The 17,636-nt window shown below is 42.6% G+C and overlaps 1 protein-coding gene across 1 annotated transcript in view; it reads right to left on the bottom strand.

Moving 5' to 3' along the window:
- Positions 1-17,636, bottom strand: part of LOC143721285 (uncharacterized) — a 223,163-nt gene that overhangs the window by 23,615 nt on the left and 181,912 nt on the right. Inside the window, exons 7-10 of the mRNA XM_077211572.1 lie at positions 9,451-9,495; positions 8,844-8,909; positions 4,047-4,091; positions 3,440-3,505 (exon numbers count right to left, since the gene is read on the bottom strand). Coding sequence (XP_077067687.1) covers positions 3,440-3,505; positions 4,047-4,091; positions 8,844-8,909; positions 9,451-9,495 — 222 coding nt within the window. The remainder of the gene's footprint in view (positions 1-3,439; positions 3,506-4,046; positions 4,092-8,843; positions 8,910-9,450; positions 9,496-17,636) is intronic.

Below are 17,636 nucleotides of genomic sequence, written 5' to 3'. Positions count from 1 at the left end.
GGGATGAACTCTTCAGATGTTTACTGTTCCGCCACTGGCTCCCCTGAGTCCAGTGGTACCCGATTTGTCAAGAGAGCAAATTCCTCCGTCCCTGGGTCCCAAGAAGGTGAGGCCGGTGGTGTGCGACCCTGTAGGAAAGCCTTGCACCCCTCAGCCCCCTCTTGTTTACCAGCCGGCAGCATGGTGCATTCGAGGACCCGGTCATCCGCCTTCTCATGCATCTACTGTTGCCCCGTGGAGACAGGTAAGTGTTGCACCACACACCCAGACCCCGCTTCGGGCCACCCCCGGGCCTTCCGAGCCGGGTCCCTGTCCTCCACCTCGCTGCCTCACCTCTGGTACGTCTATAGTCTTCTGGGCCGGGTTCGTAGAAGTGGAAACAGCTTCCCAACCAGTCCGGACCAGACTGTGACCATCAGACTCGGCTATGCGATTCCTAATCGCTCGGTGCCCCCTTAAGTTCATTGATAATCATCACACTAGGTGTTGAGCAGATATGCTCCTGAAAGCTCAGTGATATTCATCTAGCCTCTACCTATGGAGGATCCCTATACCACTCTACAGATAAAGCGTTGTGGAATTTTTCGGTTCGCGTACCTACCCAAAGTGATAAGATAAAATAAAATTCTGCATCAAAATTTATAGACAAGACAAGTAGTTTGTTTAGGCATGGTTTGTAAGGAATTACAAACCTACGCAAATATATTCAAACGCACATAACTATAGAATCAATTCTTAATGCACATGAGAACGCCATCAGCGTCTATCACAGGTTCACGTTTAAAGTCTGTTTAGAGAGAACGGTGTCGTCTTAGCAGCCCCTAATTTAATAACAAATGATCATTTAGACGGAAGTGAATCAATCAAAACTAACTTTAGCTGGAAATTTTTTTTTTCAAGAACCACTATAAAACCAAACCAATCTCTGTTACCTTAAATTATATGTTTATCTCCTTAAAGCTGCTTTGAAACAATCTACATTGTTAAAAACGCTATATAAATGAGGATGACTTGACTTGACACCTAGTGTTGAGCAGTGCTCCTGTCTTGTGCGCGCGCATGCCGCTGTACTACTGACGAAGGACGCAATTTAGCAACTCTCCAGCCAATGTGAAGGCCAGTTTATGTCTGTTTATGAGTGTGTGTCTGGTCGGTGCTATATAGAAGTTAGAAAGGGTCCCACTGAAAGAATTTTCAGAGGCTCCTGGGGCATATGGCAGACGCAGCCGCACGGTTTCCTCCATTTGAAGACCACTTCAGCACTGTCTTAAGGTCGAGTCCAGAGGTGACCGTGGCAGAGCGGCATGCCCGGAGTGACAACAGATCGCCCTGCCCCTTGTTGGCCCAACCAGACCTAGTTCCCCTCGACAGCACTTCCTGACATTCCACTGAATTCATTCTCAGGCATGATGGCACCCACGTTCAGACCCCTGGAGAGTTCCAGGCTGGTCCTAAAAAATGGACGCGAGGTTCAGGTGGCTACTGCAGGACAATGTGGTAGTCACCATCACTTCTGCGAGAGCACCCCCTAAGGGGAAGTGTTGCTTACGCCTATTAGAAGTGGAACCTATTCGTTGAGTGAGTCTTCTCTCCGTGAGGAGATCCTGAAGGCGTTCGGTTATTTAAGTGCTCTCTTTCCTGCAAGATGGGTTGGAGTAGGGCTGTCTCCTCCACCCTCAAAATGATGTTGCCTCTATATTTTCTTTGACGCACATCATGATGCAGTAGCATGGGAAGCACGTCCTGACTGTCTCCTCCACCCTCAAAATGATGTTGCATCTGTATTTTCTTTGACGCACATCATGATGCAGTAGCATGGGAAGCACGTCCTGACCTTCAGGTTCCTGAGGAAGCAAGGGAATCCACAATGCCACCCACTTTATCCTCTTAGGCCTCATCTCTGGTGCTACTGCACTCCATAGACAGTGCTACTCTGGTGCTACTGCCCTGGCTTTCTCTGTCCGTCCGCTTCATTGCGGTTATACGTGCACAGAACGCAAGCCTTAGGACCTCAGACCAGCTCTTGTCTGTTTAGAAAATCAGCAGAAAGGGAAGGCTGTTTCCAAGCGAGGTTGGCCCACTGAATGGTGGCTGCCTTCATCTTGGTGAAAATCCCGAGATGCACGTGTCGACTTTGGTTGTGAGCTTCTCTTAAGTGAGTGTATGCTCTCACCTAGGCGTTGACACAGAGTGCTTTGCTAACAGATATACTTTAGAGTTGGGGGCTGGGTGACACCCATTGTCGAACCGCTGCTTCCCGTAGGCTCCCTTCTCATTCCCAAGCCAGTTTCACCGTGAGCCCAGTTCGAAGTGTCAGCTTGCGGCGCCATTTCCCTCCTATGGACTGGATATGTGCGCAATTTTTGCTCCAGTAGAGTTCCTTCTTAACAGAACACTGTTGAGTTCCTCCACACCCTCCGGCAACGGACGCGGCGGAGCGTCTGAAGCCAGGGCTACCACTCGTAACCATTGTGGAACCTGTGTTAGGCTGGGTCCATATGTTGCGATCCATACGGTGATCCCATATGTGTATTCTTCCACGGTACGGCTCCCTGCGGCGAGCTCGTGTCTTCCCTCGGCAGCCTGCTCTGCCGTCACTGTCCGGTTGAGTCTCCCCCCTGCCATAGGCTGGAGCCACCCCAGTGACATTCCATATGTTGTACTGCCCGGTCTTTCGCCCAGTTCGTATGTGTATTTTCCACATGTTACCTCCCTTCGGGCAAGATGTGGCTTACGCAGTGTCCCTTTCTTTCATGTACAGAGATCGCTTTCCCAGTGGTCCTGTAGGAACAACAGTGACTTCCCTGGCCTAAAGCCCAGTCCCTTCTCTGCCTTAAATTGCGGGGGGATCAGGAGGCTTCTGTCTAGGCACTGGAATGTGGCAGCACTAGTGGCGTTCTCAATAAATCCCCATTCAGTTGTCGTCGACTACTTCTCTACTGAAAGGGAACGTCCTGGTTGCGTATGCCTCCTTCAGGGAACGGAGGACGTAGTCCCATTGTCACTAATGCTGGACCACCGCTGACTCCGGGGGCCATTCGCTCCTCACCAAAAAAAGCAACTGGTGCGTGCCTCTACTTCCTTGTTTATACCCGCGCTGCGGGGCGGAGCGTGTAATCACGCAGGTCAATGTTGAATTGGCTTGATTAAATAGTAGTACGAAGAAGACAGGCTCCCTAAGTGTGATCCCTATTCAGTCAACGTCGACACGTCCTTGCATTCAACTAAATCAGATCCAAATCAGGAAACATGTAAGTAAAAACATATTAGTATATTTTGATGTAACCACTGGTTGTATGTCATAATTGTCTATCTATATTAATTAAATCTCGTAGGTGCTGCTGTTTGACAATTATCATTATAAAACTTCATTAGTAATAAAAAAAAGAATAAAATATAGGTATATGTGTTTACACATTTGTCCATGAACAATACTCACTTGCAGAAGTTGTTTCAGTAGGTGTTTGAGAGTTAGTTGAAGAAATGGTTGTAGTGACAGGGGATGCTGTGACATATGGACATATAATGAAATAAAAAGACAAATATTTACGAAATAGTACTTGCAAGATAACAATGGCATATGTTCATACAATTAACTTTTGTAGTACAATCCATGTTTTATTGTTAAAAGAAAAACTTGTATTATATTACATTATAAACATTTTAACTGGTAGGTGCTGATGGTTGATACTCAGGAAGTGACATGAAATAAGAACAATTATTATTACAATTTTCTTAATATTTGTTGACATGTTAACAAAGACCTTTTTGCATTCAATGAAATTCTGTATTTCAAAAATTATTATTACACAAATATATAAAAAGGGCATAAAATAGTACACATTTTTTATTTGAGCTGCTGATGGTTGATATTCAGGATGTGATTTGAAATACTGAGGTACCTATTACTTCAAACAGTAAAAAAGAAGAACTTTCTAAGGTGGTTTTAAGACAACTCTACATGAATATTACTTGAGCATATCAACTACTGATATATTTTTCTTATTAACATGCTTACTCAAATGTCTATGAATAAAAATACTCACTTGTGGTTGTTGATGTTTGAGAAGAGATTGTAGTGGCAGTGGTTGCTGGAATATTTTGATATAGAAATAAATATAAATACAGTTTTATCGAGCAATACATGTCATGCTTACAAAGATATATATATATATATATATATATATATATATATATATATATTTAAATACAATGGCATTCTGTATTACAATAATTACTATTAAAAGAACATGACAAACAGTAAATAATTTAGTTAAAACTGTTTGCTTTTCCAATTACGTATTCCTGTTTTCTGTTTTCCCTGTGTCTAGTTTGTTCCCTTGGTTATGTTTTGTGTTAACTTTCTCTTTATCCTGTGTGCTTTTAAGGATTCTGTTTGGTTCAGTTCATTGTCCTGTATTGTCTATGCTTGAAGCCTAGCTGTTAGATTTCTCCATCCAAATATTTAGCCAATGAAAGTTATTAAAAATAGCTTGTGACTAAATCTTGTTGGATCCTCAAACTGTCAGTAATCCTCATTACTCCACCCCTCTATCTTGACTAAAACTGAAGTTCTGCAGCAGCGCAGACAGCAGCTGAACGAATTCGTTACTCAAGTTTGAGGATCCAACAAGATTTAGTCACAAGCTATTTTTAATAACTTCCATTGGCTAAATATTTGTAAAACAGACAGACCAAGAGAACCAAGAGAAAAGAAAAATCTGGTTTAAATAAGTACAGCGTTTTCTTTACGCAAGAAACACTATGTCTATAAAGGCTCATATTTGATTTGAGTTCGGAGATATGTGGGGCCGGAGAGAGAGGGCTAGCATTTGCAATAGTTGTAGCCAAAAGCCTACACTTAAGTAGACTGCACAGAAGCATTTCATCTCTTATAAAATTAGATTTTGTCCATATGTATTTTACAACAGGAAAAACTGTGCGCCCATATAGCTACAACAAACTTTTTAACTGTTTGATGAAAATGTAAGGAGATTCTGCCATTTAATGATAGACAAAATGCACATTTGCACACATTCACTGGTCAAAAACCCCATAACTCTAGTTTGACACAAAGCAACTGTGTGATCCTCGTCACCTAGGTAAAATGTATTTCTAAGAAATGTTTTTTTTTATTTTTAATTTTTTTTTATGATTGTTGATACACCTAATTTATTAACATTTAATCAAATTATGGTCAAATGGTTAATTCATCACCCGGTCATCACCCGGGTGTTCGTAGCGCGTGTGAGACCTGAGGAGCACACGTTGCTGTCTGTGATTAAACTAAACTCATTTCAGCTTTGCCAATTTAAACATTCAAGAGATGCAAAAGAGAACTCGCGCGAAGAAGATTTGTGTGAGAGTGTGAGCCTAATATGCCTGCTGTCACTTTAAGACATAATGCACAAATTCAGTTCCCTGACTGCACGCATGCGTTGTCTTTCTCAAACGTATAAGTTCACTTAAGGCATAACAGACTATGTCTGCTATAGGATACTCATAAAGACGGACATGTTGACATCATTTATGTGTGAATTTGTCCATTCCAGCACAAGACTTGAAAGAGAACTCAATATTTGCGCGCTGTCTGAGACGTGTACGCACTTTGGATGAGTGCCACAGTAAGTTAGACTATTTGTTCTTATTTTTTGACAGTAGACCTTTTTTCCCTTAACATAGCACATACCGAACCATGAAAAAAAACGAACCATGAGCTATTTGAACGATGCACCCCTAATATATATATATATATATATATATATATATATATATATATATATATATACAGTATATATTATACATAAAAGGGGGAAGGGGGGGCCCTTTTTCAGTTTCAGCACAAGGCCCTCAAAAGGTCTGTGCACAGCCCTGCCTCCTTTACCCAGGATGATCGCTCCTTTGGGGACAACATCAGTGAGTCCCAAGACCTGGCGTATCAGACCCATTACCCTGACCGCTCACTGATCACCCTTTTTCTGACTGGACTTAATGACATGTTAAAACAACTATTCCCCCTTGACAAAACAATTTAAATTATGCCGATTAATTGCCAGTTTTAAGGCTTTGACTATGATGCTGATTAATTGCTTGATTTAGGGCTTTGCAATACAATTTTTGTGTTCTGCATTCATTAAATAATTGCAGAGGTGGACAAAGTACACAACTTATTTACTTGAGTGAAAGTACAGATACTACTGGTCAAATATTACTTTGTTACAAGTAAAAGTAGTATAGACCGATTCTTACTTAAGTAAAAGTACAGAAGTACTTGTTTTTAAAAGTACTTGAGTATCAAAAGTACAAAGTACATGTCAATGCATTGTTATATTATTGTTGCATTATTACAGGAACTTATGCCTCTGAAGCAACCTAGTGAATACACACTGACCAGTTTGTAGTTTTGTAGTGTGGAGCTTTTAGAATGTCACAAAACCTATAGAAATTAAACAACTGAATTTATAAAAAAGACAGCCATAATCATCTTCATTTTTTATTTATTTAACACTCCTACCAACCCAACAAAAGAAGTACACATCTATGTGTACCCATTCATGTACATTTGAATCAAGTGGTCTGTAAAAAATAAATAAAACCTAGCTATACAACCATAACTGTATAACTGGCCAACAGCAATACTGCTTTAACAAACAGCACAACATAAATGCTTATTTGCCATGAAAACAAAACTTTCAAACCATTACTCGTGACAACGATACTGTCTCTCACAGATCCCTAGTAAAGACAAATCATACTAATAGTTAAACTTCACGACACGTGAGCCGACAGGAGTGATTACCGATAGACTTGTCTCTCAACCGCAAAAAAAACAAACAATCATGTTTTAGAGATGGAAAAAATCATGCCCTGACAAGCATTACTACTTTCTACTCAAGGACGTTGACAGTAATGTAGTGGAGTAAAAAGTACGATATTTATCTTTCAAAAGTAGTGAAGTTCAAGTAAAAAGTTTCCCGAAAGAATAATACTCAAGTAAAGTACAGATACTCAAATAGTGTACTTAAGTACAGTACACAAGTAAATGTACTTCGTTACTGTCCACCTCTGAATAATTGTGATTAATTTAATAAATAAATTGGCAAACAAGACACACATGGAAACAAATCAAAACACTAATCGACAAGAAAAACTACAAAGGACTACAAAACATGGCGCAAAACAGGAAATAACAAAGTCCACACGAGACAGGAATCATGACAAATAAAAAAATAACTAATCACTATACAATATCTTATATAAGATATTATAAGATCATATAAGAGTTTTATTTCTGTCTTGACAAATTTTTTAATGTTTGGCATGGTAATGCATTATGTGCCAAAGGTTCCAACCTCTCCCTAAAGGTGGGGCCAGGTGGTGAGCCTGCAAGCGCTGCCCAGAGGAGGCAGACCCAGCCCTGGCTTTCTCTGTCCGTCCGCTTCATTGCGGTTATACTTGCACAGAATGCAAGCCATAGGACCTCAGACCAGCTCTTGTCTGTTTAGGAAATCAGCAGAAAGGGAAGGCTGTTTCCAAGCGAGGTTGGCCCACTGAATGGTGGCTGCCTTTATCTTGGTGAAAATCCCAAGATGCACGTGTCCACTTTGGTGGTGAGCTTCTCTTAAGTGAGTGTGTGCTTCCGCCTAGGCGTTGACACAGAGTGCTTCGCAAACAGATATTCTAGAGTTGGGGGCTGGGCGACACCCATAGTCGAACCGCTGCTTCCCTTAGGCTCCCTTCTCATGAAGCCAGTTTCACCGTGAGCCCAGTTCGAAGTGTCGGCTTGCTGCTTCATTCCCCTCCTATGGACTGGATACGTGCGAAATTCTTGCTCCAGTAGAGTTCCCTCTTAACCCAACACTGTTGAGTTCCTCCACACCCTCCGGCTACAGACGCGGCGGAGCATCCGAAGCCAGGCCTACCACTCGTAAGCATTGTGGAACCTGTGTTAGGCTGGGTCCATATGTTGCGGTCCATACGGTGATCCCATATGTGTATTCTTCCATGGTGTTCTTCCACAACAGTGACTTCCCAGGCCTGAAGTAGGGAACGGAGGACGTAGTCCCCTTGTCACTACTGCTGGACCATTGCTGGCTCCGGGGGCCAAAAAAGTAACTGTTGCGTGCCTCTACTTTTGGTTTATACACGCGCTGTGGGGTGGAGCCTGTAATCACGCACGTCAATGTTGAATCGGCTTGATTAAATAGAATTATGAAGAAGACAGGCTCCCTAAGCGTGATCTCTATTCAGTCGACGTCGACTACGTCCATGCATTCGCAACAGGGACGTTTCTTTGCATTTCCAATTGTATAATCATCAGTCCAATGAAGTTTAAAAAAAAGATCTATTTACAACTGGTTCGTGCCATGTCAGAAACACAGATGATGTTGTGATTTCAAACACTACCAGATTCCTGATCAAATTTGTACGGAGCCCCTAAAGCAGGCGTGTCAAACTCAGTTCCTGGAGGCCTGAGCGAACGCAAAGGTTCTCAGGGGAATGAAAAACTTTTGCGCGAGCGCGTGAAAGCATTGACAATTTTTTTCCCCCTTTAAGGGCTCAATAGAATTCTAAACATATTGTAGATAAGATTTATTTTAAGGAAAGGTATCAGTCAATAAAATGAATATCCAACTAAATCAGATCCAAATCAGCAAACATGTAAGTAAAAACATATTAGCATATTCTGATGTAACCACTGGTTGTATGTCATAATTGTCTATCTATATTAATTAAATATTGTAGGTGCTGCTGTTTTACAATATTCATTATAAAACTTCATTAGTAATAAAAAAAAAATATAGCTATATGTGTTTACACATTTGTCTATGAACAATACTCACTTGTAGAAGTTGTTTCAGTAGGTGTTTGAGAGTTATTTGAAGAAATGGTTGTAGTGACAGGGGATGCTGTGATATATGGACATATAATGAAATAAAAAGACAAACATTAATGAAATAGTACTTGCAAGATAACAATGGCATGTTCATACAATTAACTTCTGTAGTACAATCCATGTTTTATTGTTAAAAGAAAAACTTGTATTATATTACATTATAAACATTTTAACTTGTAGGTGCTGAGGTTTGATACTCAGGAAATGACATGAAATAAGAACAATTATTATTAAAATTTTCTTAATATTTGTTGACAAGTTAAGAAAGACCGTTTTGTATTCAATGAAATTATGTATTTCAAAAATTATTATTACACAGATATATAATATAGGCATAAAACAGCACACATTTTTTTTATTTTTGCTGCTGCTGGTTGATATTCAGGATGTGATTTGAAATACTGAGGTACCTATTACTTCAAACAGTAAAAAAGAAGAACTTTCTAAGGAGGTTTTAAGACAACTCTACATGAATATTACTTGAGCATATCAACTACTGATATATTTTTCCTATTAACATGTTTACTCAAATGTCTATGAATAAAAATACTCACTTGTGGTTGTTGATGTTTGAGAAGAGATTGTAGTGGCAGTGGTTGCTGGAATATTTTGATATAGAAATAAATATAAATACAGTTTTATTGAGCTATACATGTCATGCTTACAAGGATATATATATATATATATATATATATATATATATATATATATATATATATATATATATATATATATATATATATATATATTTAAATACAATGGCATTCTGTAATTCTGTATTACAATAATTACTATTAAAAGAACATGACAAACAGTAAATAATTTAGTTAAAACTGTTTGCTTTTCCAATGACTTATTCCTGTTTCCTGTTTTCCCTGTGACTAGTTTGTTCCCTTCCTTATGTTTTGTGTTCACCCGTGTCTTTTTAACTTTCTCTTTATCCTGTGTGCTTTAAAGGATTCTGTTTGGTTCAGTTCATTGTCCTGTATTGTCTATGCTTGAAGCCTAGCTGTTAGATTTCTCCATCCAAATATTTAGCCAATGAAAGTTATTAAAAATAGCTTGTGACTAAATCTTGTTCGATCCTCAAACTGTCAGTAATCCTCATAACTCCACCCCTCTATCTTGACTAAAACTGAAGTTCTGCAGCAGCGCAGACAGCAGCTGAACGAATTTGTTACTCAAGTTTGAGGATCCAACAAGATTTAGTCACAAGCTATTTTTAATAACTTCCATTGGCTAAATATTTGTAAAACAGACAGACAGGTGACCAAGAGAAAATAAAAATCTGGTTTAAAAAGTACAGTATATTGTGGCGAGCAGGACGAGGCCGGGGGACGTGAGAGACCGGCGCGAGGCCTGTGGCGTGAGTGTTAATGAATGGCACCTGTGAGACGCACCAGTCTCGCGTCTCTCACGGAGGAGCGGAAGCCTAAAAGGAGGCGCGACGACGTTGAAGATCGAGAGAGGAACAGGCCTGATTTTATGTAGTATTTTATTTCTGTTTTGGGTAATTTTTTGGGCTGAACCCTTTTTCAGTTTCAGCACATGCCCCTCAAAAGGTCTGTTCACAGCCCTGCCTCCTCACCCAGGATGATCGCTCCTTTGTGTAGGGCTGGGAAACAATTCCAAAAAGAATAGATTCCACGATTCCGAGGCGTTGGAAATTGAAATCGAAAATCCAAAGGTTGGAATTGATTCCATTAAGGGGAATCGGCTCCTCTTTAAGATTTTTTTTAACACAAAACCACGGCCTGTAGCCGATTTCATTTGTCAACACAATCACGTCACCTGTAAAGAAATAAAGTTAAGACTAAATAAATGGATCCAGTCGTGACAGAGTATGGTTTAGGGTAGAATGATTATTTCAGCATTGTGTAGGCAATCAGCACAATGACAGACCCAGTGAAATCTTTTCATTGTCGTCAGTTTGCTGTGCGGGGTTTGATCTTACTCGTTGTAGTTTAGGACAAGAAGAATAAATGTCATTTATTAAATCAATCGTTTTATGATACTGGATTTAATATGTGTACGACAAATAAATAAAAATCTATCTATCCACATACATAAGTGTATGTATACGTGTGTGTGTGTGTGTGTGTGTAGGTAGGTATGTATGTAAATATAATCTACCGCATATATGTATATGGTGAACATATTCCTAGTCTTTACACTGTGCTTAATGTCTACACCTGACGCAGGAAGCACGACGTGACTAATCCCTGAAGTAAATGCCTTGTTCTATTTATGACCAAGCAGCACTCGCAATACGTCTAATAGGAAGGACAAATTAATTTGCAACGGTCGCTTTGTCACAACCGGTGTTGAAAGTTTCTCACTGTGTGGCACGGTAAGACGCGAGAATGTTAGTCATGGTGTTGGTATTTAAAAAAAATAAATAAAAAAAAATCAAAAAAAAAAACATAGAAAAATCTAAAACAGCGAGGAATCGATTCTTTCGATTCCAGAAACAGAAATCGGAATCGATTTCAAAAAGTGAGAGTCCCTAGACCTGGCGTATCAGACAAATTGTCAAACAAGACACACATAGAAACAATCAAAAAACTAATCAACAAGAAAAACTAAAAAAAGGACTACAAAACATGGCGCAAAACAGGAAATAACATAAAAGTCCACACAGGAATCATTACAAATATAAATTACTAATCACTATAGAATAACTTACGGTATATAATATATTATAAGATAATATAAGAATTATATTTCTGTCATGACAGGTTTCGGAATGTTTGACATGGTAATGGGTATGGCGCGAGGAAACAAGGTTCCCTTTCAAGGGAACTCGAGCTGCGTCAAACGCTGTGGGAACCCCCCTGCGTTGTGCGTCATGAAGCACGTATGGAATCAGCCCAATGGAGAGATGGAACGTCATAGGCGGGTGACGTCATCGACCAGGAAACTATAAAGCACCCCATAAACACAAGCGCAACAGCTTTCTGTGCCTTCAGTCGCGCTCAGAGATGCTCACAAGTCTCTGAGCTAGAGTCCAAGTCAAGTCTCAAGTCTTTGAGCTAGAGTCCAAGTCAAGTCTCAAGTCTTTGAGCTAGAGTCCAAGTCAAGTCTCAAGTTTTTGAGCTAGAGTCCAAGTCAAGTCTCAAGTCTCTTGTGGTTATAATAAGTGTTACATCACGTACAGCGACCCATCCAGGCTGCTTAGAACACTGCATAGCTATAAGGAATTCAAAGCATGTAATATGTTATTATGACTCCTTTATCTATTAGCATACAGTATCAGTTTTGATTTTGGTATATAATCAGTGTAAACAGTCTATTGCAACATGACAAAAACACCAAGAATGCTTTACTTTTAAGTTAATATCTGTATTTTGCCATTTAGCTTGGACATACAGTACAGGACAGACCAAAAATTGAGGTTCTGAAGAAAAAGGACTCCCTTGTCTGTCGCTGAATTATAATGAAAGGCCTTAGTTCCTATTGTGCTGGCTCTGTGGGGCCATAAGACCAAATATAGAAAATGGTATACCTCACAGCACTAAAACTTACAAAGTCCTATTAAGTGCAAAACATCACAGTGTAGCTAAATGCAAAACACTATTGCAATCAAATGATGTGAGATATAGGCTAGGCTACTATCCACAAACATTTTATGATCACACTTCCTTATGATAGAGTTTGATTTCTGATTGTTCGGTCCACGGGGGTCTTACATGCTGTCTTACATGCGTTTCATGGGGCACACACGCTAGCACACACACGCAAAGTCTCTCGCTCTCTCCCTCTCTGCCATGCGCGCAAAATACAGTTTGGAGCGCAGTATGTGCAAGCTCTTGTTCGCTCGCTCTAGATTCCGGGAGATTTGAACTAATTTGCGGGCATCTGGGAGCCGCTTATAGAGGCCAAAGTATAATTCATAGTAATGTGAATAAGAATTAATGTTAAACAGGTAAATAATTTCATTTAGAAGTTCATGTAACGGTTAAAATTTTTAAATAATACTTAAAAGGTTAAAAGCATACTATAATTCATGTGCTTGTAGATTTGGTAAAAACAGTGTACTGCCTCTTTAAGAACAGGCCAACTCCGACTACATTACGTTGATTCTTATTATGTGACTCAGATATTGAGAGCTGTGGAAGCGAACGGTTTTCTTACCTGCTAACTGTTAACTTATAGCTATTTCCATTAAGAATCTTTTATTTTATTAGCAATCAAAGTAATTGTATTATTCAGCTCACATTTTCTTTTGTAAATCGGAAACCAAGGAATAAAAACCGGAGATTTTCATCTTTTATTTCAACAACGTTTCTGAAGTGGATTTATTGAACTGTGTAGCTGAGCTTACAATGGACACTGCAAATGGAACTAATTGCTTGGAATAATGTTAGATATTTATTAGTGTAAGCCATTGCACTTCTCAATATTTCAAACCTTTACACCGCTATCAATATGCGGGAGACTCGGGATGTCTGCAAAGCTTACGATGAATGGCACAGCAGCGGCCGGTGCAGTCGACATGTTTGTTTGTTGTCCTCTCATGTGTGGCCGTGCGGAGCCAATGCGTAGTATGTGTTACGTAGGCAGGTTATAAGTAACGGAGGGAGGGGAATAACAGCGAGCTCATCAGACGTTTCCTAAAAATAAACATTGTTCACGAGTCCCGCAGCTCGAGTCCGATTCGAGTCTAAAGTCTTTCGAGGACAAGTCTCAAGTCGAGTCTGAAGTCACTGTGTGTGCGACTTAAGTCGCACTCGAGTCCGAGTCTCAAACTCGAGTCCCCATCTCTGGTCGCGATATATGTGAATCAGTCCCTGTGTGAATATTGTCTGTCTTTACATACTCTGCACCACACAAACAATTTATATATATATATATATATATATATATATTAAGAGAGATATGGCGAACGAACAGCAGTTTAGGAAGTGTGTCCCTGCCTGCTCGCGTTATTTTACGAGTGGGGATACACACGTTTTTTGTGTTGTTTGTTTGGGAGTGCAGCATGCCCAGTCAGCTCTCGAGGGAGCTGATTGTGAGCATTGCGAGCGTCTGCCATTAAGGACGCTCCGCTCCCGCCGGGCGCTCTTCGAGGAGAGCGGTTCGATGCGCGCTCCCCGCGGTTCGGGTCCCGCTCTTACCGAAGCAGAGCGACGACGTGTATCGTGGGGATCCCAGATGGATCTCTCAGCGGGGTTGGAGACGGGCTCTGCCTTATCTCTCCCTTCACCTGTGAGATCCAGTGCCTCAGTCCCGTGTTCGGAAGCACGCGCTGCGGTTTCTTCCGCTCGGGCTGAGGCACCAGTTATAAATGAGGGAGATCACTTACATCACTTACACTCCCGAAAGTGATGAGCTAGTGGAGGTATTAACAAGAGCTGTAGAAAAACTCAGCATTGTATTACCAGTGACTAGACAGGAGTCTGTTTCTAAATCAAAATTAGATGAGAGATTTTTGCCGTCACGAATGCAACCTCCACGCAGGTGCTTGCCGTTTTTTCCCGATCTCCACACTGAGGTGTCGAAATCATGGAAAAAACCGGTGTCATATAGAGTGTTTAGTCCCCAGACTTCAACATATTCTAATATTGTGGGGGCAAAATCATATGGTTATTCGGCTATGCCTCGCGTGGAAGAGACGCTTGCGAGTTTTCTCTCCCTCGAGGCTGCGTCATCTGTTAAAGCACCGGCATTACCCACCAAGCCTCTTAGAAATATTTTGGTTTTTATGGGTAAAGCGTATTCGGCGGCGGGTCAGGCTGCGTCATGTCTGCATACTATGTCTATTATGCAGGCATACCAGGCTGACCTGCTGAGGGACGTGAGTGAGAGTGAGGTGGTCAGTGCTGACGTGGTTCGCGAACTGCATCAGGCTGCTGATTTATCCCTGCGCGCAACCAGAGAGTCGGCCAAGCTAGTGGGTCGATCTATGGCAGCTCTGGTGGCCGCAGAAAGACATCTGTGGTTAAATCAGACAAATATAAAAGAAAAAGAAAAAGCTTTCCTTTTTGACACTCCTCTCTCCCCACTGGGTTTATTTGGCGATGCTGTAAATTCTGTCATCGATAAATTCCAGGAGAAGGAAAAGCAAACAACAGCTTTTAAGAAATTTCTCCCTTTAAAAATTCATGTCCCTGGGGCTGCTGGGCGGGAGCAGCCCCGGCCGTCTGCGAGCTCATCATATAGGGCGCTGAAGCAGAGTGTCGTGTCTCGTGCTCCCCCTGCTGGACAGTGGGCTCAGCCGCGGCACTCTCAGCCGAAATCTCCCAGTAATAGAACTGATCTGAGGACAGTTATATTAGCTAAGAAGGCTTCGGCTAAGAAGAAGTCCTGGCGCCACGGCGCGCAGGACACTGAGGGTGGTCCCCACCGAGGCGGAAAGGTGTTCACCTCTTTCTGCGGTGCCCATTCTTCCTCGGTGCCCTCAGGGGCCCGTTATGCCAACCCCGCCTTCATGCCGGGGCGCAGACGGTCCCAGCGAGCGATTTTCCGAGGGACGCTCGCTCCCTCTAAGGAGGGTTTCAGAGCGGTTAGACCAGTTGTTCCCTGCCGGTGTGCCGTTACAGGGCGCTGCGTTTGCTGCTCAAGTTACACCAGAGGCCAGTCTCGAGAGACTGGTACCCTTAGTAGAATTTCTGGCAGAGTGGAAAAGCCTTCCAAAAATATCTCATTGGGTCCTGCAGACAATAGAAAGGGATTATGCTATCCAATTCAGGTGTCCTCCACCAAGATTCAGAGGGGTTCTGCCTACAGTGGTGGGCCCCGAGCAGGCTCTGGTTATGGAACAAGAGGTGAAAGCACTCCTTCAAAAGGAGGCTATAGAACGGGTTCCTCCTCCCAGTGTGGAGTCAGGCTATTACAGCCGATATTTCATCGTTCCAAAATAGGATGGGGGGTTGCGTCCAATTTTAGACCTGCGCCTATTGAATCGCTCGGTAGGGAAGCCAAAATTCAAGATGCTCACTATCAAGCAGATCGTGTCACAAATCAGATCCGAGGACTGGTCTGTCACGATAGATCTAAGGGATGCGTACTTCCACATTTCAATCCTTCCACAACACAGGAAGTTCCTGAGGTTCGCCTTCGGGGGCGAGGTGTACCACCACAGGGTTCTTCCGTTTGGCCTAGCTTTATCTCCCCGCACTTTCACGAAATGCATGGACGCAGCACTAGTGCCCCTGAGGCTTCAGGGTGTTCGTGTCCTGAATTACATCAACGATTGGTTGATTTTAGCTCAGACAGAGCAGATGGCGGTTCGAAATTGAGATGTCGTTCTCGTTCATATCAGGAAGTTGGGGTTGAGGCTGAACGCAAAGAAAAGTGTATTATCTCCTCAGAAGACCACTTTTCTGGGTGTCGTTTGTGTTTCGGTTTCGATGCAGGTGCGTCTCGCTCCGACCCGCATCGTTTCGATTCTCTCAGCTGTGAAACAAGTAAAGCTAGGCCAGCTACTTACTGTAAAACAGTTTTAGAGACTGTCGGGTCTGATGGCAGCAGCGTCCGACGTTATACCTTGCGGCCTGTTGTACATGAGATCGCTACAGTGGTGGCTCAGGACCAAGGGATTCTCCCCGAGGTAAAATCCGCTCCGCACGGTCAAAGTCACGCGGCGCTGCCTTCGTGCTCTGGTCATGTGGAAACAAACTTGGTTCCTATTCAAAGGGCCTGTGTTGGGGGCTCTTTGTCGTCGCGTAACGCTAACGACGGATGCTTCCCTCACAGGGTGGGGGGCGGTCACGAGTGGTCGTCCAGCCCAAGGGCTGTCGCAGGAGCATCATCTATCACGGCTTATAAATTGTCTAGAGATGTTGGCAGTGTTCCAGGCTCTGAAACACTTCCTAGCAGACCTGAGAGGTCATCATGTGTTAGTTCAGTCAGACAACACGTCGGTGGTCTCTTATATAAATCATCAGGGGGGCCTGCGGTTTCGCCGGGTTTACAAGTTGGCCCGTCAGATCCTCCTGTGGTCCCAAGGGAGGTACTATTTCTGAGAGCAATGTATCTTCCTGGATGTATTTAAATTATTGTATTTGATGTATTAAATATATGTATTTGAATGTGGTTGCAGACTCCCTGTCGAGACAGGGGCCGAGGCCGGGGGATTGGAGACTCCATCCCGAGGTGCTGGAGCTCCTTTGGTTGAGTTTCGGTCACGCCGAGGTGGACCTATTCGCTTCCAAGGAGACCACGCATTGTCATCTGTGGTTTTCCATCAGCCATCCAGCCCCTCTGGGGTTGGACGCTATGGTGCAGCCGTGGCAGAGGTCACGTCTGTTCGCCTTTCCCCCGATTGCTCTGCTACCTGGAGTTCTGGAGAGGGTTCGCCGGGACGGGGTCAGCCTACTATTAGTAGCCCCGTTCTGGCCGGTCCGAGTATGGTTTGCGGACCTGATTTCTGTCCTGGACGGCTCTCCCTTGGAGCTCCCGGTCAGGAGGGATCTACTCTCTCAGGCAGGCAGCATGATATTTCACCCCCGCCCAGTGTTGTGGGCTTGGCCTCTGAGGGGGCCTAGCTCATGAACTCTGGTCTTTCAACCAAGGTTGTTGAGACCATTCTTCACTCCAGAGCTCCATCCACGAGGAAGCTTTATGCCTTGAAGTGGAAACTCTTCACTTCTTGGTGTGGAGAGCACCTGCAGGACCCAGTTAACTGCCCAGTGGGTGCAGTGCTGGAATTCCTGCAGGAGCGCTTCTCCACAGGGCTATCCCCCTCCACACTAAAGGTGTATGTGGCGGCACTGGCTGCTTACCACGTCCCTTTCAG

The sequence above is a fragment of the Siphateles boraxobius genome, unplaced genomic scaffold, assembly GCF_051911475.1.
Source record: "Siphateles boraxobius isolate OS27281-9 unplaced genomic scaffold, OSU_SipBor_1 65, whole genome shotgun sequence".
Lineage (NCBI taxonomy): Eukaryota > Metazoa > Chordata > Actinopteri > Cypriniformes > Leuciscidae > Siphateles > Siphateles boraxobius.
This window is presented reverse-complemented; position numbering and strand designations above follow the sequence as displayed.